The sequence below is a fragment of the Staurois parvus genome, unplaced genomic scaffold (genome assembly GCF_062004578.1).
Source record: "Staurois parvus isolate SC_StPar_1 unplaced genomic scaffold, SC_StPar_1.0 ptg000277l, whole genome shotgun sequence".
Lineage (NCBI taxonomy): Eukaryota > Metazoa > Chordata > Amphibia > Anura > Ranidae > Staurois > Staurois parvus.
Window position 1 is genome coordinate 1437449 of NW_028318073.1, and position 27530 is coordinate 1464978.

The following is a 27530-nucleotide window of genomic DNA, read 5'->3' on the forward strand; positions in this document are numbered from 1 at the left end:
GAATGGAGTAACTTCTGTTCTAATCTTGCACTTTATAAGCATGATAAAAGCTATTGCCATGGGCAATGGAATTGTAGATCTAAGGTCTTACGTGACAGATGAGTAAAGTGGCATAAAAATATGCTTTACTCATCTGTCACCTAAGACCTTGGATCTACAATTCCAATGCCCATGGCAATAGCTCTTATGGTAAAAACATTTGCATTTTCCAATCTAAGGAAGCATTGTATTCAATTCAGAAACACAAAGGTGCCCATGAATGGCTAAGCACTGCTCAGTCTGACTCAACTTTGTTCCAGGTGTGGAATGGGATGTTTGCTTCCCACAGCTGTAACACAAGGCTGCATACTGTATGTTTTTGAAGCTGCATACAGCTTATATAGTGCACCCAGCAGGTGCACCTATTATTGTAGGAAATCCAGCTTGGCCAAATCAAACTATTTAAAGTGACAGCTTTAAGGGCCCAGAGAAATATTTAAGCACGTATGATGCAAAACAAGTTTAGTGCAAATGACAGGCAGAAACAGAATCCATAGGTAATTTCAGTTACAACTAAAATGTATCCAAAGCATATAGTAGCTGACAAACAGGGAACAAACACCTTTAATTAACAATGACTGAATGTTCAAATGTCTGTTAAGGAACTCCTAATTACAGTGTTACCATGTTGCAATGTTGAGTATCGGCAGGCAGCAGAAGCTACAGGGTGAACATTACAATTAAATATCGTTGGCATTTTATTGACAAGACTAGAACTATTTCTGCAATAAAGCTAATAATGTTCTACATTATTCAGTCCTTTCTTACCTTGAGTCCTAGAGCCATTTTGCCCTAAAGTAAAAGTGTACTTCACAACAAAATTTCCAGAGGGAACCTGATCTAGCCCTTCAGTGTGCCTCTGTAGCAACAGATTACTAAAGAATGTTCAACAAGCAACAGATCACTATTTAATCAAAGATGGGTGCTTGTCTCTCAAGAGGTGCCAATGACATCACAAATAACAGCATAAGTAACAGCGTTTTTCCTTCAAACTCCGCTGTTCATTGACGTCAATGGGCTGGTCCAGGCTCTGGAGAGATCCCAGCTTTAAAGTAAGAATCCATCCAGATTCCTGACCGGCAGGTGGTTCACCACAGCCTGGTGCTCCAGTGAGCACTGGAGGGGCAGAGCAGAAAACTGGTTGCCTAATGTGACCAACTCTTTGCTGAAGACCAAGAACTGAGTGATCAGTGTTTTTTGAAAGCTCAGTTCTCGGTGTAGAGATGGTCAGGGACAGATGCAGCATTCACCTAGGTGAGCATAACGGTTTTATTTTCATCCCAAACTTCTCTTTTTAGTTAAGGCCTCTCTAGAGAAAATAAACTAAAACCATTTTAAAAACGAAATGAAGGGCACCTTGGTCTCAAGAGGACAGATGCTTTTTCTCTGGTATCATCCTTGATAGATGCATACAGTGCCCCAAAAACAATTTACAGTACAGAAAAGTTGGAAAAGAGACTTCTTAAAAGTCTGGCATGCAGACCGACACTCCAGTCAAAGGACTCCTCATAATGCAACTGCTGTAAAGGTGATGTGGGCAGTCTCCTGTCTTTTGTTCGAGGAAGCACTGCATATAGCCTTTGTTTGGACAAAATATTGTTCAGGTGCTGCAGTGAGCCTTTAGAGACTACACCCTACAACAGTACATTTGTGAGTTAGTTCACTTTTTCTCAAAGGTTAACTATCCCTTTAAGGTGTGAGAGGTGTGTGTGTGTCCAAATAACATTGGTGCAGACTGCTTATTCACCAATTTCTCAGAGAATAGGAGAAAAGTATCAAAGTGTTTGGGCAAAATTATCTGAAAAAATTGTCAGAGAATGAACAGCTGTTCAGCCAAAAAAGGCTGGCTCCTGAATTTTAGGCCTCCACAAGATAGCTTTGCTCAAATTGTTAGTCTTTTAGCAACAAGAAGACAATGTCCCCCACTAGTTTGCAAATGGACCATGCACAGTGGCTAAGGTTCTCAGGGAGTCAGGTAAGCCCATTTACTGTAAATCAGAATCAAATAATTTAGGGGGTGGGGGCACTAACCTAACGTGAGACCCTATGAGTGCAGGAAGCCTGGCCTTACGCACTAGCCAGAAAATCACCAACACAAGGAGATAACTGCAGTGAACCTGATAAATTAACTGTAGCCACAAAGGTAGGATCAAGCAAGAGATCTGAGCTGGTAGTTAAAATGGGTAAATCAGAGGGGGCCTTACAAGCATTACAGAGTGTTTTAGTATGAAGCCGATCAATTTTAAGGATGCAGTGTGTGAATGAAAAAGTGTAAACCAGACTGAGGCTCACAAGCAACAGTGACACACTCTCAATCTAGTTTCAAACATGCTGACAAATGTAGGAAGTAATCCACAGGTAAACAGCAAGTGGTACTTTTTAAAGGATGGGAAACTCATACAAATGAGCGCAGAGCGGCTACTTCAGGTGGAAACATGTGAACAGTTAATCATGAGCTCACCACTGCTGCCTTGTTAATCATTTGCATGATGAAGAGAACTGAAAAGAATGGGCACTGTAGAAAATGCTCTCAGTCAAGCACCTTAACCTCCCTGGCGGTATGATTATTTCCGATTTTTGGTGCTGAAAGCGGTACCATTATTTTGCATGGAAATATGTAATTTTTTTATTGTAGGATGTAATATTTAGGAATAACTCACTGAAATCTGTCTGAACAAGAGTCTATTAAACATCCCGGGGATGATAAAATTTTAAACACAAAATCATAAATTATAATTTAATAAATAATCATAAAAAATAATAATATAATATTAATACATTTAATTCAATAATATAATCAAACCAAAAACACTGAAATTTGAAATATAGCGCCAAGTTCGCACATCGCTGAGCAAAGTCGCAGAATCGTTTTCAGTGTCTGATGACGAATTTCCCCACAAATCATTATCACTCAATTCTGCAAGTGGTTCTGATTTACTATCGCTGTTCTCTAGCTGATCTAAACCGCTTTTGACCTAAAGGGACACTTTTTGGACGCCATGGACGTTTCTCAGTTTCCAGGCAGAAAGAACAGACAAAATGCAGGCGGGGCGCAGGACAAAATGTATGTGAAATTGGTTGAGACAGCAATGTTTTACTATGTAAAATGTAAAAAAAAAAAAAATGACATTATTTAAAATTTTTAAATTCCCCGCCGCCGGCGGCGCCCGTACGTCCCGACGTCACAGGGACAGGACACAGAAGCCGGATGCCGGCATCGGCCGAAGGAGATGGCCGGGGACGCTGCAGGGGACACATCGCGGGAGCGCAGGGTAAGGTAAGTGAAGAACAAATGCCGGAGCAGTGCCGCATGGTATTCCCGAGTGTAGCTCGGGGTTACCGCTCTTGGTACTGAAATGTTACCCCGAGCTACACTCGGGAATACCGCCAAGGAGGTTAATGAAGGTGCATCTTTATTTGGTGAGACAAAGTAGCAAATATAATAAAATTTGACCAGCCTGAAGTAAACAGTGTGACTCCAACGGATGGCCCGTCCACTATGGAGGGAGCTGAGATCGGAGGGTGGCGTCATCACGGCAAGCGAAGGCAGTGTCCGGCGTTGGCTTCAGCTGGGAGCGTATGTAGGGTTACCAAAATGACACGTTTCACGCAGTTTCGCTTTGTCAAGACTTGACAAAGCGCAACTGCGCAAAACATTTCGTCTTGGTAACCCTACATACGCTCCCAGCTGAAGCAGATGCTGGACACTGCTGTCCTCTGGGCTTTATTTCCTTCCCTTCCATCACTTCCTGGCCCGCCTCCTTGTTTGCCTTGTCTATTTGAGATGTGCTCAGACTAGGCCACTTTGCCTGAGCAACTTCCTAGTTGTCGGAGCTCCTGTGTGTTACTACTGTCTGAATCCTACATTGACTACTTGTGTACTGACCCCGGCTTTGTTCTTTGACCTTGCTTGTTTTCCGCCTGTCCTGACCTCGGCTAGCCTATTGGATTCCGTTTGTCTCCTCCCATTATACTCTGCTCCTGCGAGCGGTCTCCTCAACCTCAGCTGGGCGTACCCGGGGGCGGCGACCTGGTCCAAGCTTGCTGCAAGTCCATCCCAACCATCAGGGACTCTGGTGAAGAAGCAGGCTGGGGCTTAGACTCCGCACCCTGAGGAACCCCAAGTTGAGTATCATCAAGAGCTCACTACCACAGGTGCTGACAGTTATTGGGAGACACCCAAGGGGGGGGGGATGTGTACTCTAAAGCAATCACCTGAAGGTACGCACTTAGTAGTGTATGAATAAGTTGCCTGTAATAAATAATTTCAATTGACAATGCACACTTACCGGCAAGTCTTTCTTTTCTCTCCGTGTAGGCACACTCAATGACTTGGAAGTCCTATTATCAACTTGCTGAGAAAGTAGCAAATTTTCCCGATCCCCATTGATTTGGATTGAGCCCAATCCATTACCTGTAGAAAAGTAGAAATGAGACATTTCAATGTGGCAGCTCAGTGCAGATTCTGATATTACCAAACAAAAGAGCTCAGCAATATTCCCCCCCCCCCCCCACACAAACACACACCCACTTTTTAAAACATTTTTTTACATTTTATAGCGCCGACAGTTTGCTCTGCACTTTACAAAACAAGTGAGATAGTACAATAACAATACAATACAGGAGAATGAAGTGGGTGCTGCTCATAAGAGTCTACAATCTAAAGAAGGTTTAATTGTAGAAGTATAACTGTAGGACCATCATTTAGGTGAAATGATTTTGTGTTACCCATTCACATATTATTCTGCAGTTTTTCAAGCGCATACAGTACGTTATTGAGACTAAATATATTTTGTATTTATTAAGCAGACAGATTGTTAATTTATGGAGTATATTGTGTTTGTGTGCACAGAGAAAAAAGTGTGTTTTTTATGAGCAATTGGAACTCTGCTTCCAGGAAATATCTTGTTTGGGGGATTTTAGTAAATTTTAAAGTGCATAATAAACTCTTTAAGCACTTCCCCTCCAGAGGAATTACCCCCCTTCCTGGCCAGGCCATTTTTTGCGATACTGCGCTACGTTACTTTAACTGACAATTGTGGAGTCATGCAATGCTGCACCCAAATTAAATTTACATCCTTTTTTCCCCACAAATAGCGCTTTCTTTCAGTGTTATTTGATTGCCTTTGAGGTTTTTTATTTTTTGCGCTATAAACAAAAAAGAACGACAATTTTTGAGAAAAGTACAATATTTTTTACTTTTTGCTATTAAACATGCCGAGTAAAAAAATTTTTAAATCAAATTTCGTCATAAATTTCTGCCAAAATATATTCTGCTACGTCTTTGCTAAAAAAAAAAAAATAAAATTCCAAATATGTGTAAATTAATTGTTTTACGTGAAAGTTCTAGTGTTTACAAATGGTGGTAGATACTGGAATTTTTTTTTTGTACTAGTAATAGGGGCAATCAGTGACTTATAGTGGGACTGTGGCGGGCATTCTGACACTGGGGGGAACTGACTTGGTGTCACTGACATCCCCAATGACACCAATATAGTGATCAGTGCTAATAGAAAGCACTGACACTGTACTAATGACACTGGGCAGGAAGGGGTTAACATCTGCGGCGATCAAAGGGTTAACTGTGTGCTGTTTCACTATGTTGGCTGTGTGTGCCTGCTTCACTGTAGGCACACTGCTTTGTATGGCTATGTAAAGCCATACAAAGCAGTGTGCAGGAGCTGATAGGGGAGAGATCTGTGTTGTTTATACACAGGTCTCTCCCCCGTCCAAGAAACTCAGCGATCAGCCGAGGCCGCGAATGGTGGCACGGATAAGTGGTACCCGGAACTGCAAAATCACGTATATATACGCACCCGTGCTGCCCTGTAGCAGTATTTCTGCTGTAGGGCAGTGTGGAACTGGTTGATGGTGTCACGATCGCAAGATCGCCACCAAAAACATGCGACAATCTCACAACCGCTGCCACCAATATGTCACAATCGCGGCGTCAGACCCCAGACCTTCTCACCAAACTCGTGACCGAAGGACTGGCCGATCGAAAACCGCGATGTGACGTGCGTAACAATGCCACACTCAGCTGCACCCTACACAGCGATTTTCCAGCTAATGGATTTCAATCTGTGCCTGCAGCCTGGCTGCGAATGCTACTGGGTCAAGTTAATTACGCAACTGACCCTTACACTGCCACCACCCCTTTTTGTACAGAGAAAGGGGAAACTCTCTTTATCAAATATACACTGTAATGGTTGAAAAGTCGTCTGTCCAATACGGTCACCGCAGGCCGATGGGCAGAGGATTAAACAAACACAGTAGCGTCTCTTTAGAAGCAGAGATTTGGAAATTGCAATTAAAAGCTATAGAAACAGTTCAACACTTTCAGAAGAAAGATTTATTACTAAAAGGGTCAAACAGGTGCATTAAAAATATTTACAAAGGAGATGTAACTAAGATATATATATATATATATATATATATATATATATATATATATACACACACACACATACAAAGAACCATAGCACAGCAAAGAGATATCAGAGAGGAAGTTAAAGGGTTAAGTTACTTGCCAATTAAGCCTTAGCCATAAGCAGATCCAAGTTTCAGAGCAAAGGGTCTCCCCAGGTGGTATATTGATGTTACAATTGGGAGATGTCTTCAATTTAACATTTTAGGCCTGCTGGCCTGTGTTTTAAAGTCCCCCAGCTGGGGGGTGGCTCTGAGTAACTGACCAATACTCTGTTTAGGGAGGGATCGTCGGGCGGACTCTGAATTAGAACCAACATCTGTCATAATCCATGATATGAAACATAGGAGACAAACTGACTTGAGGAATGTTCATTTAATTCTGTCACCTATGCCGCTAGGTTTTATGAGGTTACAATCTCTTTCAATTCCTGGGAAAAGCTGCCTTATCTTGGTTACGAAGTGAGAAATTACACATGTTCTTGGGCAGCTAGTCTCTGTCTCTCTTGGGGGGCTTTGTAGCTCTGGGCCCCCTGCTGCTCTACCTACCAGTGACACTTTTAACACACACACATCTGTCACTGTGCCTCTCAGGAAGGGAGACGGAAGGAGAATGAGAAATGAGACACAATATATACTCCGTACCAAGATGGAGGTGCCTACAAAATGGTTGAACTGCGTACTTCACTGTGTTTTGCGCAGTTTTTGCGACAGATGGCATGCAGTAATCAAAATACTATATTTTCAAAAATATATTTTTTAACAAGACAGCTTATTTTATTGTATTATATTTTATAAATACCTAAAATACTTGTCTTATGGGGTGGCAATCGAGGAGGTGGTGGTCTAGGAGGTACATAAGAAGCTGGTCTTGCTGGGCTCTCTGAAATGGGACATCTCTTTATTGTTCCTTGGTTGTCATCTTCCGAAGCACCAGATTCTTGTGGTATAAATATAGATTTAGGCTGTGAAAACACAATAAAACAGTATTATAATAAAGAAACATCATGGAAAAGCAATAAAATATATTAAATATTATTGGTACATCAGATATTCTTAGAACACATTGATTGTTAAATATTGCTAAATAAAATCCATTATCATTAGAGTTAGTATATTCTGCAACCCAAAACATTTTTTGTTTTTTAATGAAACTATTTATTGAAATATCAAGTCAAAATTAGCAAAAAAAGCATAGGAGATCTCAAACTTGACAAGATACAAGGAAAAAATGCCGTACAGATTATTTATTTGTTCATTCTAATAAAGTCAATTTGATTCCAATAAATGTAGGCTCCTATGGGGATCATCCATGTAATTATGGAAATTATTTGTACCTATAGAGATCAGTGATAGTCTAAGTGGAACACAGGAGGTATCAGTGGAGAGGCAATGTGAGAGGGTCCTCTCAGTGTTATGCTGTTTGGACAGAGATGAGTCCTATCAGTATTTTGTTTGGGGTTCAAATCCCAGATGAGTCTCTAAATGTTTTGGTCAAAAATCCCAGAGGATCCCCCAGTTGTCTTATTATAGGTCTCAAATATCGGATGAGAGCCCCAATGGTTTAGGTTCAAATATAGGTCAGAAGCCACAATTGCTTTTGACTGGAAATTGATACAAATTTTTGCTTTGTCAAATTCCACCAGCTAAAGAAACCTATCCAGTAGTAGTATTAAATGCGATTTTACTAAACAAGAATGCTGTGTATACAAATGATTTACAGTTAATGGAAAACAAGACATACAGAGTGCAAAAAACATGCATACAAAGTTAACTAGCCTTTCTTAGCAAAAAAAAAAACAAGAAATGGCAATAGTGTGTATGCAGTAAGGGTACAATAATTGTTAATTAGCTCATATCAAAGCTGGTACAACATCTCCTCCTGGAATACGACTTCAGGCATTAAAGGTTCCAAAGACAACTGTATCTTGATCTTGGTCTCATGTTGTGCAGATTTATGGGTGATCCATGGTGAAGTCCCCTCTTTCAGTTTGTCGCTAGCTTTTTATTTAGGTTTGTTAACCATTCCCACATTAATTCTCACAGTAATAATAAGGTGGAAACTCAGCAACTTGTATAGATAGACAGGGCTGCATGGGCTGAGACAGTGATAATAATGGGGGATTTTAACTACCCTTAGGCCTGGTTCACACTATGCCCTGATCTGAATCGCACAGGAACGCGATGTGCAAGTCTATGCAGTGTGACTTCAAGCTCATTAACCTCCCTAGCGGTATGGTTATGTCAGTATTTCTGTGCTCAAAGTGGTACATTTGTTTGCATTAAATTATGTCGGTTTTTTATTGTAGGCCTGTAATTCTTAGGAATAACTCACTGAAATCTGTCCGAACAAGAGTCTAGTAAACATCCCGGGTATGTTAAAATTTGAAACACAAAATCATAAATTATAATTTAATAAATAATCATAAAAAATAATATAATAATAATACATTTAATTCAATAATATAATCAAACCGAAAACACTGAAATTTGAAATACAGCGCCAAGTTCGCACATCACTGATCTTAGTCGCAAAATCGTTTACAGTGTCTGATGACGAATTTCCCCATGAATCATATCACTCAATTCTGCAACTGGTTCTAATTTACTATGGCTGTTCTCTAGCTGGTCTAAAACCGCTTTTGACCTAAAGGGACGCTTTTTGGACGCCATGGACGTTTCTCAGTTTCCAGGCAGAAAGAACAGTAAAAATGCAGGCAGGGCACAGAACAAAGCACTAGGGATAACATGTATGTGAAATGGTTTGATACAGTAATGTTTTACTATGTGAATTTTGTGTATTGAGTTAATGTCACTTTTTAAAATTTTTAAATTTCCCCCCGGTTACGTCCCCGTACGTCCCGACGTCGCAGGGAATGGAACCAGGAAGACGGATTCCGGCATTGGCTGGAGGAGATGGCCGGGGACGCTGCAGGGGGGACATCGCGGGAGCGAAGGACAAGGTAAGTGCAGAAGGGATCCCGGAGCAATGCTGCAGGGTATTCCCGAGTGTAGCTCGGGGTTACCGCTTGTGGTGCTGAAACTTTACCCCAAGCTACACTCGGGAATACCTCCAGGGAGATTAAGTTGCACCACATCGTGCTAAAAGTAGTGCATGCACTACTTTTTTTAAATGTATGGCAACAGCATCGCATGGTACTTTGCCCACACTGGCCCACACCATACCTCAACGTACAAATGCAATGCGTTTGCGACCTGTGTTCAGGGTGTTTACTTTAACTGACCCCCGCAGCAGATCGCAAGGGCAGTGCGATCGGAATGTGGTATGGGAAGCCTCACGGGAAGACGGCTCTCCCGCACCGCATTCTAGTGTGAACGAGCCCTTAAACTGACTGGAATAGTAAAAGCACATACATTTTTAAACCTATTACAAGACAATTTGAATTTATAGAGGCCCTAACTAAAAATGATGCTCTGCTAGACCTGGTAATCTCAAACCATGTGGAACGTATTAGTAATGTTCATATAAAAGAACATTTGGGTAGCAGTGACCACATTATGATTTTGTTTAATGTTAGCTGTAAACAAGCAGTACATACTGGAAAGATAAAAACACCTAATTTTAAGAGAGCATATTTACCTAGAGTAGACAGCCGAAAGGGCTGCTCTCTAATACTATACTGAAAGGGAATATTGGACTCAATTCACTAAGTGGTATTTACTGCTTTAAAGGGCAAGTTCACGATGTTACATCTTACACCCATCTTCAGGGAGCACTAGCAGTTAAAGATTTGGAGCCAGAGACAGAGACTTTCTTTACAGAGAATAATGTAGAAAACACACTCACTGGCCACTTAATTAGGTACACCTTGCTAGTGCCAAGAAAGTTTGCCCATTCTTCTCTGACCTATAACATCAACAAGGCATATTCATCCACACAACTGCCGCTCACTGTATATATTCTCTTTTTTGGACCATTTTCTGTAAACCTTAGAGATGGTTATGCGTGAAAATCACAGTAGATCAGCAGTTTTTGAAATACTCAGACCAGCCCGCCTGGTACCAACAACAATGCCACATTCAAAGTCACTTAAATCCCCTTTTTTCCCCATTCTGATGCTCGGTTTGAACTTCAGCAAGTTGTCTTCATTACATCTACATTCCTAAATGCCTTGAGTTGCTGCCATGTGATTGGCTGATTAGCATGGTGTGTTACCAAGGAAACCCATGAAGCAGGGGTTCTCAATCTTTTGAATAGCGAGGGCCACTTAAGTGATTTGGTAACTAATCGGGGGACACAATGAAATAAAATTATTCAGAATTTACATTTTTTTTATTTTGAAAAGCATAATGAACATTTTCCTCCTGCCACCGCTGAATTCCCGCAGGAAGGAGAGGAGGAGAAGCCAGCTTTCAGTGTTTTCAGAAGGAAAATTGAGAGGACTGGTTCTAGTATATACAGCCTCTCCAACAACTGGTGTATTGTCAGGAGTCACAATGGTAACCCTACCCATGCTCCAGGGGGCCTGTACAGCCTCCCTATCACTTTCCACTTAGACTGGAGGGGTGGCATATACACAAACCAATCTTCTCCATTTTCCTGCTACAAGTGTTGAAAGCTGGCTTCTCCTCCTCTTCCCCTCACCAGCATTCAACGGCTGCAGGGGGAAAATGGAGATGATTTGTTCCTGTATATGCTGCCCCTCCAATCCAAGTGTAAAATGGAATGTGATATTCCAAATGTGAATGGCTGAACGGGCCCCCTGGAGCATGGGGGTTTACCACAAATGTATACAAGCCCTTACTATCCTACAGTTTCCTACAAGGCTGCTTTCAAACTGATGTGCTATGATTTACCAGCACCGCAGAGCACCTGCAGATTTTCTGTGGGTTAGCTGCCATTTATTATATTTTTGCAGGTATGGTGCACTTTTTGAAAGCGCACAAAAACTCCTGCATTTAGTTTTGGCAAGCTTTCAGGAAGTGCACCACACCTGCAAAAATATAATAAAAGTCTATGACCCTTTTTTAAATTGCTATTATGCCCATTGCAAAACTATGTGATGTTTAGTAAATTGACCTTTTTCTCTTCCAGCTTCTGCTGGCATTGCTAGGCTGCTAGAAGGTCCCAGACGAAGTACACTTGGTATCATTCCACCTGGGACAGGAGCCAATGCTACAGAGGAGGCATCGGCTTATGTGGCTCCTGCTCCCTCTGACACTGCTTGCTTTCTCTGCTGCCAGTGCAGGCCCCATGCACTCTAATGCTCTGGGATGGTGGGTTGGCAACTCGTGATGCGGGCTTGCTGTCCCGCAATTTCAGATAATGAAATCACAGGCCACATAAGAGGGCCACATGTTGTGCACCCCTGTCATAAAGCATATATATGAGGGAAACTCAAAGCAATAGGGGTAAACAAAAAGAAGGAATGGAGATATCAAATACAGCACTTCTTGCAAGAGATTCAAAGGCTGCAACAATTACACAAGACAATAGTTGACTGACAAATTTTGGCAATGTTAGTAGAGAAAGAGGCCCTAAAATCTTTGCTGGAGCTTGAAGTTAAATGTACATTCAAAGTGGTCACCTCAATATTGTGAGGAGGGAAACAAGCCAGGAGAGCACTGTGGTCCATAAAAACTGTAAGTTATTTAGAAAAAATTAAAGATAGGAAAGAAGACCTGAAATATTCCACCAAAGATAAAACCAGAGTGTTTTGTGATTATCAACAATTGTATCACACAAAATCTTAAAGATAGTCAAAAAAGGAAGGCAAGTATACATGCATGCATATCTGAAGGAGGTAAAACTCCCTATGGTAGCTGAGGAAGGACAGGGAAATTACTAAGGAGGATATCAAGTCAACAATTAGCAGCTCTGAAACGGGGACAGAGTCCAGGGCCAGACAGATATACAGTACATCTCTAGAATAAAGATTGAAATTGTCTGACACCCCCCCCCCCCCATTTTTGGAAGTACATGAATGCTATCGGAAAGAATACAAAAGATGCGATTGGAGGCCTTGTTAGCCTATATAACAATCGGAAGTCTTATTAACTTCTTATATAACAATCCTTCCCAAAGAAGGGAAGGATCCTACCCTCAAGCTATAGACCATTTTTTTTTCTTAATGAAGGCAATAAAATATATGTGAGGACACTGGCTGAGAATTAAGACCAAGCATTTTCTGGGATGTTTTTTCTACAAGTTTAAATTGGCATTTTTTGCTAAAAAATGACTTAGAACTGCCAAACATTATGTATTTTTTTTTTAGCAAAGACCCCACAGAATGACATAGCTATCCTTGCAATTTTTTATGCCACATGGTATTTGCGCAGCAGTTTTTCAAATGCAATTTTCTGGGAAAAAAATACACTTTAGTGAATTAAAAACAAAAAAAAAACCCACAAGAGTTACCCCAATTTTTTTTAAATATGAAAGATGATGTTACGGTGAGTAAATAGATACCCAACATGTTATGCTTTAAAATTGCGCATCCTTGTGGAATGGTGAGAAACTATGGCAATTAAAAATCTCCATAGGCGACGCTTTAAAATTGTTTACAGGTTATCTGTTTAGAGTTACAGAGAAGGTCTAGATCTAGAATGATTGCTTTCACTCTAACGGTCACAGCGATACCTCACGTGTGCTGTGAACACCATTTACATACAGTGGGGCAAAAAAGTATTTAGTCAGCCACCAATTGTGCAAGTTCTCCCACTTAAAAAGATGAGAGAGGCCTGTAATTGGCATCATAGGTAGACCTCAACTATGAGAGACAAAATGAGAAAAAAAATCCAGACAATCACATTGGCTGATTTGGAAAGAATTTATTTGCAAATTATGGTGGAAAATAAGTATTTGGTCAATATCAAAAGTTCATCTCAATACTTTGTTATATATCCTTTGTTGGCAATGACAGAGGTCAAACGTTTCCTGTAAGTCTTCACAAGGTTGGCACACACTGTTGCTGGTATGTTGGCCCATTCCTCCATGCAGATCTCCTCTAGAGCAGTGATGTTTTGGGGCTGTCGCTGGGCAACACGGACTTTCAACTCCCTCCAAAGGTTTTCTATGGGGTTGAGATCTGGAGACTGGCTAGGCCACTCCAGGACCTTGAAATGTTTCTTACGTAGCCACTCCTTCGTTGCCCAGGTGGTATGTTTGGGATCATTGTCATGTTGGAGGACCCAGCCATGTTTCATCTTCAATGCCCTTGCTGATGGAAGGTTTGCACTCAAAATCTCACGATACATGGCCCCATTCATTCTGTCCTGTAGATGGATCAGTCGTCCTGGTCCCTTCAGGAAGAAACAGCCCCAAAGCATGATGTTGCCACCCCCATGCTTCACAGTAGGTATGTTGTTCTGGATGCAACTCAGCATTCTCTCTCCTCCAAACATGACAAGTTGTGTTCCTACCAAAAAGTTCTATTTTGGTTTCATCTGACCATATGACATTCTCCCAATCCTCTTCTGGATCATCCAAATGCTCTCTAGCAAACTTCAGACGGGCCCGAACATGTACTGGCTTAAGCAAGGGGACACGTCTGGCACTGCAGGATCTGAGTCCCTGGCGGTGTAGTGTGATACTGATGGTAGCCTTTGGTCCCAGCTCTCTGCAGGTCATTCAGTAGGTCCCCCCGTGTGGTCCTGGGATTTTTGCTCACCGTTCTTGTGATCATTTTGACCCCACGGGGTGAGATCTTGCGTGGAGCCCCAGATCGAGGGAGATTATCAGTGGTCTTGTATGTCTTCCATTTTCTAATTATTGCTCCCACAGTTGATTTGTTCACACCAAGCTGCTTGCCTATTGCAGATTCAGTCTTCCCAGCCTGGTGCAGGTCTACAATTTTGTTTCTGGTGTCCTTCGACAGCTCTTTGGTCTTCACCATAGTGGAGTTTGGAGTGTGACTGTTTGAGGTTGTGGACAGGTGTCTTTTATATTGATAACAAGTTCAAACAGGTGCCATTGATACAGGTAATGAGTGCAGGACAGAGGAGCCTCTTAAAGAAGAAGGTACAGGTCTGTGAGAGCCAGAAATCTTGCTTGTTTGTAGGTGACCAAATACTTATTTTCCACCATAATTTGCAAATAAATTCTTTCCAAATCAGTCAATGTGATTGTCTGGATTTTTTTCTCATTTTGTCTCTCATAGTTGAGGTCTACCTATGATGCCAATTTCAGGCCTCTCTCATCTTTTTAAGTGGGAGAACTTGCACAATTGGTGGCTGACTAAATACTTTTTTGCCCCACTATATGCATGAGCAATTTACGCATGAATTTGTGCGCGAGCACGGTGGGATGTAGGGCACTTACATTTTTTTAGTATACTTTCCCTTTCATTTTTTTTTTTTATCACTTTTATTCCTATTACAAGGAATGTAAACTTCTCTTGTAATAGAAATATGCATGACAGGTCCTATTTAAGAAGAGATTTGGGGTCAAAAAGACCCCTCTTCTTTACCTTTTAAAAGATAAAAAAAACATTTTTTTAACTTTTGCTTTAAAAAAAAAATGTGTTTACTTCCGCCAACGACCGGATGTGATGTCACGAGATCACAGAGTCTTTTATCGCCGCCCTCTTGAGGAGGCCACACCGGATTTTTTCTCGGGATGATTGACATTAACGGTAAGCCGGAGAAACATCGGCTTGCGGGGGGAGGGGTGTCCCCTTCCATCACTACGGAAGGAGATCAAGAGCCGCTGGGACTGCTTTCACTTGAAAGCCAGCCGTCCAATGAAAAAAAAAACAGTACCGGGGTCATGGCTGATTTCTTCAGCCATAACTCCAGTAAACCACTTTAAAACCGTAACGTTTATATATATTGCGGTTGTCAAGTGGTTAAAACATAACATACCATACTGGATAAAGACCAAGCTGGATTTGTTCTTGGGAGAGAGACCAGAGACAATGGGGTGATTTACTAAATCTGGTGCAGTCCAAATCTGGTGCAGCTGTGCATAGTAATCAATCTTTTTCTGGGTTTTATTGTCAAAACTTAATTGAAGCTGAAGTTAGAAGCTGAATGGTTACTATGCACAGCTGCAACAGTTTTTGTAAATTTCCCTCACCGTGTTGTGAACTATCCCTTTAATAGAGAAAGCAAAAAATTTAAGAAATCTGCTCTGCTACTGTCAATAGATGGCAAATGGGCCTTTGATAGAATGGAATGGGAGTATATATGTACAACACTACAATATTTAGGATTAGGGTCAGGCATGTATTACTGGATAATGGCATTATATTTAAAACCCAGGTGCAAGCATGGGTGAATAGGATACTGTCAAAACCATTCTTCTTCAATAATGGGACTAGACAGGGGTGCCCCCTGTCACCAATGCTTTTCATACAGTCTCTGGAACCTCTCCAAGCAAATGATAAGGAAAAATCCAAGGATACAAGTCATAGACGTAGCTGGTAAGGAACACAAGGTATTAGAGTTTATGGTTGATATCTTACTTTACCAATTATTTTGGAAGAACTAAAAATATATGGAGTGTTAGCTAACTTGAAGATCAGTTTAGGAAATTCAGAAATATTAAACATCTCAGTTCCTCTGGTGGATAATAAGGTCCTAGAACCAAAGTTGCCATTTGAATGGACATACAAAGAGTTAAAATATTTAAGGATAGTTTTGTCCTCTTCTATTGCAGAATTATATCATCTTAACTATATTCCTCTTCTTATCAAAATTAAACAGGATTTTAATAATTACCCAATTTATACATTATCTTGGCCAAGGAGAATGAATGTGGTAAAGGTGATAATACTTCCGAGAGCCGTATACTGTATATATTTTAAGTGCTCCCCATAAACGTACTACAGGTATACTTTAAAACACTCTGGTTAATACTGAACAGGTTCGTTTGGAGGCATTGTGGTACTCGTATATACATAAAGTGCGGATTAAACCTACAGTATTTCCAAGGGGGCATGACTGTCCCAGATTTTAGGAATTTTCATACAGCAGTGACATTTGCTACATTAATAGATTGGACATACAGCACTTCTTGCCAAAAGCTGGGTGATGTTGAAGGAAAATCTAGGGATAATTAATCTGGGACAAGCCACCTGGGTTCTAAACCAATATAATGCCATCACCAACAGAAACACTAAGGGTGTAGATAATATTTATGAATATTTGTGAAGACCTGAATTGGCAGTTTAATTGTTCAATAATTTTTTGGGTACCACTTTCAGGTACAGATTACTTTCCTCCTGGAAAGGAAAACAAGGCTTCCTTAAAATGATAAAAAGCGGACTGTCTGACATTAAAATATATCTTAAATGGGAATAATTTATGCTCATTACAAGAATTAAAAGCAAAATATGGCCCCTCTTAATGGGATGCTTGGAGCTGTAGGCAATTCCAACACTTCATAGCTTCATTACCAAAACCCCTCTTTTCAAAACAAGATTTTAACCCACTGGAACGGCTTAAAAGGGAAAGTCAGAGCATAGTATTTCTAATATTTAAAAAATGTTGTTCTCTCACGGATCCAGAAATTTCAAGCTTCTTAAATAAATGGGAGCAAGAGCTGAATGAAACCATATCAGAAGATCAGAAACATAAAATTATGGATCTTTTCTTTTCATCTTCAGTGGAGTAAAGTGAAGATAAAAAAAAATTAATTCTAAACTCTTTGCCAGGTGGTACTACGTACCATCAAAGCTTCATCAGATGAAACAATCTTCACCATCAATGTGTTGTAGAGGCGGTATTGGAGTAGTAACCCATGCTCATTTATGGTGGCACTGCCAATATATATAGTCTTATTAAAAAAAGTTACATACTTGGTTCAGTTGATTAGCAAGTTCGAGATCACGTGATACCCTTACCAATGTCTTTTTCATGATACGAAAACCGTCAGAGACAAATATAAGAAATCCATAACATCATACCTGCTAAATGCAGGATAATAGAGGAAATGATGCATTTATATAGGGAAACATATAAAAATTTCAATGAAATTTGGTTAGGTTGGTCAGAGTTCAAGCAGACCTCAGTATATGCGGAATATATAAGAATATATAAGCATTGAGAATGAAATGGAAACAGGACAAATAGAGATTTACAATAACTAATAGATTAGCACAGAGACTGAAGCGGGTTATGCTCGGTGAAAATATTTAACAACTCGGCAGTTTATTGAGAAATTATAATCTTAACCGTGGACACTTTTTAATCAGCGTGTGAAAAAATCAGGAGAGGAAATGAACAGGAGGCGCCAAGCTAAGTGCAGTATGTAACAAAAGCTCATCTGTGTTATGGATGTAAAACAACTCTGAATCCATCCTATAGGATATCTCCAGTGTGTTAGGGGTTGTCAGCAGGATGGTAAAAGCCTTGGGTGCAGTATGCAGCCTTCTTCGAGGCCTGTAGAAGGAGCTAGATGCTCTGAGCACATAGCTTGCTGTTTTTGCTGCTATTTTCTGTGTATCTAGACATCTGACCCTCGGAGACTTCTGGTGACATCACTTTCGCCGGTGCGTTCCACGCTAGTTGTGCAGCCATTTCCTGCTTCCCCCAGGGACAAACGCTGTGCATTGGCTCCCACACATTCCAGGAAGACTGCACACTGCACCCAAGGCTTTTACCATCCTGCTGTTAACCCCTAACACACTGGCGATATCCTAAAGGATGGATTCAGAGTGGTTTTAAATCCATAACATACATGAGCTTTATTTATTACTCTTGTGACTGTTTTTATTACCACTATGAAAAGTTTACTGTTACATACTGTACTTAGCTTGGCGCCTCCTGTTCCTCTCTTCTCTCCTGATCTTTACAGGTGAAGGCCACCAACATTTTTTTCCCTACTCATCTTTTCTGACTGTTTTTCACTAGTTTTGCATTTGGCTAGGGTCAGTATCACTACTGGTACTGGCGATACCTGGGCCATATAGGGGTTGCACAGGCAGTCCAACTCCTCCAGGATGGTACATCAATACGCGCCATTGCCAGATGGTTTGCTGTGCCTCCTAGCACAGTCTCAAGAGCATGGAGGAGATTCCAGGAGACAGGCAGTTACTCCAGGAGAGCTGGACAGGGAAGAAGGTCCTTAACCCATCAGCAGGACTGGTATCTGCTCCTTTGTGCAAGGGGGAAAAGGATGAGCACTGCCAGAGCCCTACAAAATGACCTCCAGCAGGCCACTATTGTGAATGTCTCAATCAGAAACAGACTTCTTGAGGGTGGCCTGAGGGCCTGACATCCTCTAGTGGGCCCTTAACTCACTGCCTGGCACCATAGAGCTCAATTGGCATTTGCCATTGATCGCCAGAATTGACAGGTTCACCCTGAGCATATGTGACAGATGTGAAAGGGTCTGGAGAAGCCGTGGAGAACATTATGCTGCCCGTAACATTGTTCAGCATGACCGTTTTGGTGGTGGGTCAGTGATGGTCTGGGGAGGCATAGACTTCTACAGGCTACACAATGGCTCCCTGACTACCATTAGGTATCGGGATGAAATCCTTGGACCCATTATCAGACCCTATGCTGGTGCAGTGGGTCCTGGGTTCCTCCTGGTGCATGACAATGGACGGCCTCATGTGGCAACAGTGAATGGTCCCCACACTTGCCTGACCTAAATCTAACAGAACACCTCTGGGATATCATGTTTATCGATCCATCCGACGCCGCCAGGTTGCACCTCGGACTGTCCAGTTGCTCAGTGATGCCCTGGTCCAGATCTGGGAGGAAATACCTCAGGACACCATCCATCAGCTCATTAGGAGCATGCCCTGACGTTGTCAGGCATGCATACAAGCAATGAAATTTCAGCAAAATGGACTAACCTGCTGCATCATTTTTTCATTTCCATCAAACAATGGGGCACCCTTACGGTTCTAACACATTACCCAGTCCATATCAGTATAGATATCCAGGCATGATATTGAGATCTGATGTGTTTTCAAAGTGTATTCCTTTAATTTGTTTGAGCAGTATATGTATGTGTGTATGTATGTATGTATGTATGTGCGTGTGTGTGTATATATATATATAGTATATAATAGTACTGTATAGGATGAAGAGAGGAGAGAGAAGTGGTTATTTAGTTAGTAATCGGAGGAGGAGAATAGGAACGGACAGTGGAGAACAAGGGAGGAACCCAATAAGTTAAATGAGGCATAACATTTTTTTTTAAAAAAGTATAAAAGGGATAAAGATGCAATATGAAATGTATTAGAAGAAAGTTGGAATAAAGTAAAAGGATAACAAGCAGTAATAGCCAGATTAAATAACCAGAAAAGGGTTTGCTGGGATATGTGCTTTTGTTAGTCCATATCCACCAACTGTTAAGGAACTGATAATGTAGGCCCTTTCAGGAGAACTTAAAGTTACTGACTGGGAACAAAAAAAAGGCAAATGTATTAAGAACCTTCTTCAGCTCTATGTTTAGAAAGGAAAATGGGGGAGCTCAAGTCCCTAATGGGGAATAGTACTGACGAAGCCACAAAAGAACCACAATGACTCAAAACTGATAAGGTCCAGAAACATTTAGCAAAATAAAGGTTAAAAAAATCACCAGGACCAGATAACTTACACCCAGGTGTCCTCAAAGTGTTGAGCCCTGCTAATTTAAAGCCATTGCTTCTCATTTTTAGAGATTCTTTAATTGTTGCGTAAACACTGGACTGGAACAAGGACAATGTGGTGCCTATAATTAAAAAAGTCTTTACTGAGAAGCTACAGACAAGTTTGTTTAACCTCTATAGTATAGTTAGAGACCATATAGAGAAGTTTTTGCTATTAAAAAAAACAACAACAATATTTTAAGAAATAGATGGTATGGATTCACAAAAGACCACAGCTGTCTTATTTATTTTTATGATGAAATAAGGAAAAACATAGACAAAGGAGTGGCTGTGGATATAGTATGCTTGGATTTTGCTACTGTGTTTGACACCATTCCCCACACATGGCTAGTGTGCAAGTTGAATATAGGTCTATAGGCTTAGAAAATTAGATTTGTAAATGGTTAGAAAACAGGCTAAACACCCATATTGAGAGAGTAGTAATTAATGATTCATACCCTGAATGGTTTAAGGTTATTATTAGTGTACCCCATTGTTCAGTGTTGGGACCCTTACTTTTTTACATAATTATAAATGATACAGAGTTTGAGCTTAAAAGTACCATTTCAGTGCTTGCTGAGGACACCAAGCTACATAGTGGAATAACGTCCTTAAAGGATGTCTCTTGCTTACGAGTCAACCTCAATGAACTGTTTAATTGGGCAGTTATGTGGCAAAGTATTATTATTATTATACAGTATTTATAAAGTGCCAATAGTTCGCTCAGCGCTGTACATTACAAAGGGGGACAGAACATGTGACAGAACAATACCAATACAATGTGATACACGAGGGGTTCGAGGGCCCTGCTCTTTCGAGCTTACAAAGTAGGTTTAATGTTGTTAAATGTAAAGCTATGCACTTGGGGGCTAAAACCATGCATGCAACAGACATTCTAGGAGGAAAAAAGCTGGGGGAGTCAATGGCAGAGAAGTACCTGGGTGTTCTGGTAGATTACAGACTTAATAAAAGCATGCAATGCCAAGCTGCAGTTGCTAAAGCTAGCAAAATACTTTCTTGTATTAATAGACTTCAGAAAGAGAGACATGGGGGCTTTTATGCTCTTATATCCACATCTTTGATCCTACATTTATCTGATGGGTTAACTATTCATCCTTTGTCTTTGTTCTTCCTGCTCCTTCTTTATTCTTTGTGCATACGGTGGATATATTGTTTGAGCTGCTACATGGCCTAAATGGATATATGTATTATCTGACTGGTGCACCTATGGGGCATGAGGCAACTGCTGCTGTTACCTCCATTTTTTGCTCTGAAGTGTTATGCATGTATGTATATTGACATATTTGACATGTTAAATATATTGTTATTGTTCTAATTGTTGTATCTAATATATATATTTTTTAAAAAGGTTACGCTCTCCTGATTCCATTATAAGGTCCCAAGGAAGCATTCTTGTGAAATGCATTGACTTTTTAGAGTTTTCAAAATTGTGCAGTTATGTACCATCATGCAATTTGTAGATCTGTATAAATATAATCATGAGAAATGTAAACATATATGTGGGACTTGTTACCTTGCATGATTTAAATTTTAGTATATTTTAACCATGGACTAAAACAAATATATGTTACACATTTGTGTCTTCCCTAGTATCAGTAAAGTCTGTTTTTTCTTTTGTTTTCTTTTTGATATGTTAGTAGGGTGTGGTAATTGACATAGTGGCAATAACCTATAAAATATTCTCTATTGGTTGAACTAAATTAACTTGTTTCTTTTTTCAATGTATGTAACTACTGAACATAGCTAATTTGATAATTTAAGAACATCTATGTCAGGGGTCCTCAAACTACGGCCCGCGGACTACATACGGCCCACCAAAGACGTTTATCTGGCCCGCCGGAAACCCCCCCCAAAAAAAAACAAACAAAAAAAACCCCCAAAATACACCCTGGCCGGCAAATAGCTAGGCTGCTCGCTGGGTCCTCAGCCATGGGAACCCAGCAAGCGGCAGCCTGGAAGCCCAGGATTTCACCTGCTGCAGCTAGAAGAGCAACAGGAGAGGAGGAGCACACACCAGGCACAGTGCATTGAGGTGGCAGTGTCAAGTACATTGGGGTGTCCAGTGTGTCAGTGTATAGGTTTCCTGTACTTTACAGTGTTCAGTGCATGGCAGTGTCAAGTGCATTACAGTGTACAGTGCATTGCGGTGTCCAGTGCGTTACAGTGTACAGTGCATTGTTGTTTACAGTGCGTTACAGTGTACAGTGCATTGAGGTGTCCAGTGTGCGTTACAGTGTACAGTGCATGGAGGTGTCAAGTACGTTACAGTTTACAGTACATTGTGGTATCCAGTGCATTACAATGTACAATGAATATTAGTGTCTAGTGCGTTACAGAGTACAGTGCATTGTGGTGTCCAGTGCGTTACAGAGCACAGTGCATATTGGTGTCCAGTGCGTTAGAGAGTACATTGCATTGCAGTGTCCAGTGTGTTACTGTGTCCAGTGCGTTATAGAGTACAGTATTTTCTGGGGGGTAAATAGGGGTGTAGCATTGTTTATACTTATAAAGGCTTGTTATACCAACCAATATGTAGAATGTTTAAAGGTGCAAAAAGCGGAAGTGTTAAAAAGGATATAACAATTTAAGAAGTAGGATTATTTTAAGAGCGGTTATTTTGTGTAGCTAAGATATGTGGTATGTTTTTCAGGTTCTCAAGGTAGATGTTATGTCTGAAAATGGTTTATAGTCTCATAGAGGGTGTCATGGGAGGGCATGAGAAAGAGGTCTAGGTGGGGAGAACAGGTGTATTTCCAGCAATATGGGACGTTCTCTTTTAAGGCAATAACTTCAAAAGTCAATTATTTGCTAGTATTGACCAAGATGCTAGCAAACACATTAACAGTATTACTGAGGATGGAAAGGGAAAGAAGAATTATGTCATCTGTGAAGAGACAATTTATGTTGGTAGCCACCTACTTCTATGAATTGGATATTATGGTTAACTTAAACTAAAAAATCCAGTGGTTTGATAGTTAAAATGAACAACAGAGGGGGAAGAAGCCACTCCAGTCTTGTCCCTCTCTCCATAGGAAAGAGAGGAAATCTGATGATTGCATACTGGATAAAGGCTCTAGGAATGTCAAATGTGGGCATTTAGGAAAATCAGATCCAAAGTCTCATTTTTTGCAGTATACATATCAGTGACAGGAAAGGATGTTAAATGCCTTCTTAAAGTGAAAATAGACCAGGAAGGCTAGAGAGAGGGGGGGAGAGAGAGGGGGGGAGAGGGGGGAGAGAGAGAGGGGGGAGAGAGAGAGGGGGGAGAGAGAGGGGGAGAGGGAGAGAGAGGGGGAGAGGGGGAGAGAGGGGGGGGAGAGAGAGAGGGGGGAGAGAGAGGGGGAGAGGGGGAGAGAGAGGGGGGGAGGGGGAGGGAGAGAGGGGGAGGGAGAGTGTGTGTGTGTGTCATATTCCCCCTCTGCAATGGCCCCATGGAAGAGAAGTCCCCATGAAGCTCTGCATGAAGGTTCACCAATCCAAGGCAACAAGATTAAATGTCAGTAAGTCCTGGGTACAGTATTAGGAGTAGGCCTACTAAGGCCTCAGGTTGGCCTATAATAGCTGATACAAAATACTCCCATAAACTGAACCTCCCCATGTACCAATGCATCTGAAGGAATAGGATACACCTCCACATATAAATACTGGAGGAAACAAAATGGTAGACTGACTGCAATGAACGCGATATAAGCTGGCACACCTGGCAAGACGGCATGCAAATAGTGGTGGGTGTGGGTGTGTGTGTGTTCAGCTTCAAGTGGAACTTGCAGAGAGGTTAACCAGGCCGCATCTAAGGTTAAGGGCTTTCTACCCATGTTTATTCAAAGGCAAAAATAAAGCAAAAGTCCAACATAAGACAGTTGCCCACACAGAGATAAAAATCACAGTCCAAAACAAAGGTTCAGCAAACAGCTGTTCAGCCTCCTGGCTAGTAAATAGACCCCGCTGGGTCTGCTTCATGTTGCTTTCACAGCCTGCTTGTCTCCTTTCTCTGCATCAACAACAAATTGACCCAGGGAAAGACAAAATTATACCCCAGGTGAGGAGCAAAGTGTGGTCAGTGCTTAACCCCCTGCCACCTGCTCCAAGCTTCTCACTGCCATCCATTTACCTTATGAACCGCAAAATCCTATGTGGCAGATACACCCCCATCCACAACTGACAGGGGCTGTTTGTTACTATAACACAGGGCTGATGCACTCTACTACTTCATGAGTTTTTTCTCTATTTTTTTATATAAAATATAAAGGAAATTCATGACGTAGTGGAGCCTTGGATTATCTGCTATATGTTGGACTGTCGGAGTAGGTCTTGCTGCATGCACCCTACAGGACACCATGAAGCAACTCACCTGCTTTGGAATTTTGAATTTTATATATATACTGTATATATACACACACCCATGCACAAAGTACCTATATACATAGAAGTGAAGACACACCAGCAAGGTGGACTCATGACCCAGCCACAGAACAGGGGAGATACTTTACCGGGTGAAACATTAGCAACAAAGGACACTCACAGGTCGCTGTGGAGCAGGAGGGGTTAATGACTGCCTGTGACTAGGTCACCATAGGTTGTCATACCAAAAGCTTAGTTTTTGTCACCCCATCTTCTCCAGGCAAGGTCTGGGTACAGTCCACCAAAACTCAGCTCAGTCAACTGATTCGGAAGTTGCAGAAAGGAGCCGCAGTGGCTATGGTTCAGCTAGCAAATTTCATAAAAGAATCTACCTTGAGAGCATAACATCTCCACATAAAGGAGGTAAGTTTCTCTTAGTAGAGAGATGTTCATCAGTAGCAAAAAAAAATACCTTAGGTTTGCCGGGAATGGGAAGGATTATATAGGGGATATTCCTATAGCTTTCATTTTTGCTAGTGTCCAACCACCTGAAGGTAGCTGCATATAAACCCTAGTTAATGACTTAATACCCTGGGTCCTGTCGTGTACTAGCAAGAATCTTTGTTTTTAGACATTTTTTTTCTACTTGGTCTGTAAGGATTTATGGAGTTGATTCTTAGGGTGTAGTCTAGTTTGTTTTGAGATACAATATAGGGTTTTGCTTGTGCTTTTGTGTGTATAGAGAGGGTATTAAATTTAATTTCTAATTCTATGAGCCTATTTTTCTTTTTTTTTTTTAAGACGCTAAATAAAAGCTGCAACTGATGACAACTTTAACTGCATTCAAGAGTACTTGCTTCTTTGTCTGGAGAGGCATTGACAGTGAAGTATTCCTGAAGGGTATCAACATATCTAGAGACGGATGTATTGTGAGGTTTCAGTCTCCACATAGCAAAAGAGTGCCTTTTTGGTGTGTTTGCATGAGTAGGAGTAGGTCTTGAAAAATGGAATATGCTGATTCGGTGCATATCAAGATATTCAGTATGTGTCAAGTAGTTGACCCAGGAGGATAAGGTTGTTGCTGACAGGATCTGCTAGCTTGAGGTCACAGATACATCTTTTGTCCTTTTTAACAGAATCTCTTATGAATAAACCACATTACAAATTTTCACACCTAACCTATGCAATTTCTGACACACACTTTGGCAGCATTTGCACGGGCGACTAGCACTGGTGCACATAACAGTGGTGGGAATCTGCTGATTCCTGCTGCTGTTTCTGCCACCTGTGAGTGGTTAGCTGTGGCCGTCAAGTTGTATACACTTCAACGACAGGTCTCTGCTGGCCACAGCTATCCGTAGCTGTCCGCACAGTCATCAAATACGTACGGCGACCTATAGATGACTGGCCATCTCTCCAGAACACTGCTCCAGTACACAGCTTCTATGTAATAATTCAGACAGTGTTCTGCACAGCATAACCACAACTACCATTGTCAAGTTTAGCAAGTTCCGGTCACTGCTGTATAACACAGCTGCAGTAACTTGCTTCTGTTACCAAATTAGTGGAGAGCCAGTGGGTAGGTTTTACAAAAAAGTTATGCGGTGGTCAGAGCGAATGTATGGCTAATGCAGGCGGGAGCAATCTCCTTGAGTAGTGGGCAGATTTTTTGGAGGAAAACAGCTGTGGGCAGGATTACACTGTGCTTCAATAATGTCAGGTGCAGAAGAACCTCTGCACTCTGCCAACGGCTCTAGCATTCTGCAGAACAGATAGAAAAAAGGCGTTTTCTAGAAAAGAAACTGAAGGCTGAGGTATGCCTGATGCAGAACAAAGGAACAGCTTTTCAATTTCTGCAACACATGAACATTACTGGTATACTGCCACATAGGGAAGCTGAAAATAAGAGAAAAAGGCTCTGCGACTGACAGCTTGATGCGAGATACTATAGCATACCTTCAGAGTTCTAGTATCCATGCCTTGACGGGTTATGGGTGGGCATAAAGTAGTGGCCAATCGGTGTATATCTGCTTAGAATAGTGTTTCTCAAACTCTGGTTGAGTACCACCAATATTATCTTTGCCATACAATTCAAAGAGGGCTCTTTGAAAAAGACACAGGCACCACCTTCTAAACTGCAGCAATATAGTCTGACTGTTCCTATTAATATAACCTTTTATATCTTTTTACGGTCATACAGTTAGCATCTATACAGAACACTTCTGTTTCCAAAACAGAACTGGTATGATCCAGAAATATTTAGACAGAATAAAAGGTGAATAAAGCACCTGGACTGGATGGCATACACCCATGGGTCCTTAAAAATTGAGCTGTCATTTCAAAGCCATTGTTTCTCATTTTTAATGACTGGCATAATACCACTGGATTGGCCTAAGGCCAATGTGGTGCATATTTTTAAAAAAGGATCGTCAAATGAGCCTTTGATTATTGAGCTGAACACCAGGAGGCAGCCAAATCGGCCTTTTCCACTTTAAAATTTTATAGCTATGGCAAAAAGGCAGGAAAGCTGTTGGTACAGCTTAGTGCAGGCCCTCGTACTCCCAGTCAACTCTGTGCTCCGGTCACCCGTGGGCAATGTCGTAACGCTGTCATCTGATATTAATGACCTTCTTACATATTATACTTCCCTGTATTCAGAGGACCCGATTGATTCTAGAGCTGTCGAGGACTTTCTAGCCTCCATAAATCTCCCCAAGCTTTCTGGATCCCAGATAACCACCTCAAATGCTCCCATTACACTAGATGGCATTTTTAACACTATCAAATACCTACCTTCGGCTAAAGCTCCCAGACCCGCTGCTCCCAGGATCATACCAACCCATCTCTTTAATCAATGTAGACGCCAAAATACTTTACAAAATTGTGTCATCCAGGTTGTTTCTACTACTTCCCGAAATACTACATTTGGCCCAATCCGGGTTCATGCCGGTTTGCTCGGCTATTCAATATCCGCAAAGTACTATTAGCCGTGGAATATGCTAAAACAAACCCACAGATGGATCTAGCACTTACATCTTTAGACTCCGAAAAAGCCTTTGACAACATAAGCTTTGTTTGGCTCTTCATGGTTATGAAGAGGATTGGTTTTTCGGGCCCTATTTTGGACATTTTACAATGCATGTATTCCTCGCCCAC

The 27530-nt window shown here is 41.2% G+C and overlaps 1 protein-coding gene across 6 annotated transcripts in view; it reads right to left on the bottom strand.

The window, feature by feature from the left end:
* The window catches only part of MAP4K3 (mitogen-activated protein kinase kinase kinase kinase 3), a 478522-nt gene that overhangs the window by 92493 nt on the left and 358499 nt on the right, over positions 1-27530 (bottom strand). For all 6 annotated transcript variants that reach the window (XM_089681775.1, XM_089681773.1, XM_089681774.1 and 3 more), the window contains 2 exons: positions 7268-7430; positions 4329-4453 (listed from right to left, as the gene is read on the bottom strand). In XM_089681775.1, coding sequence (XP_089537901.1) covers positions 4329-4453; positions 7268-7430 — 288 coding nt within the window. The remainder of the gene's footprint in view (positions 1-4328; positions 4454-7267; positions 7431-27530) is intronic.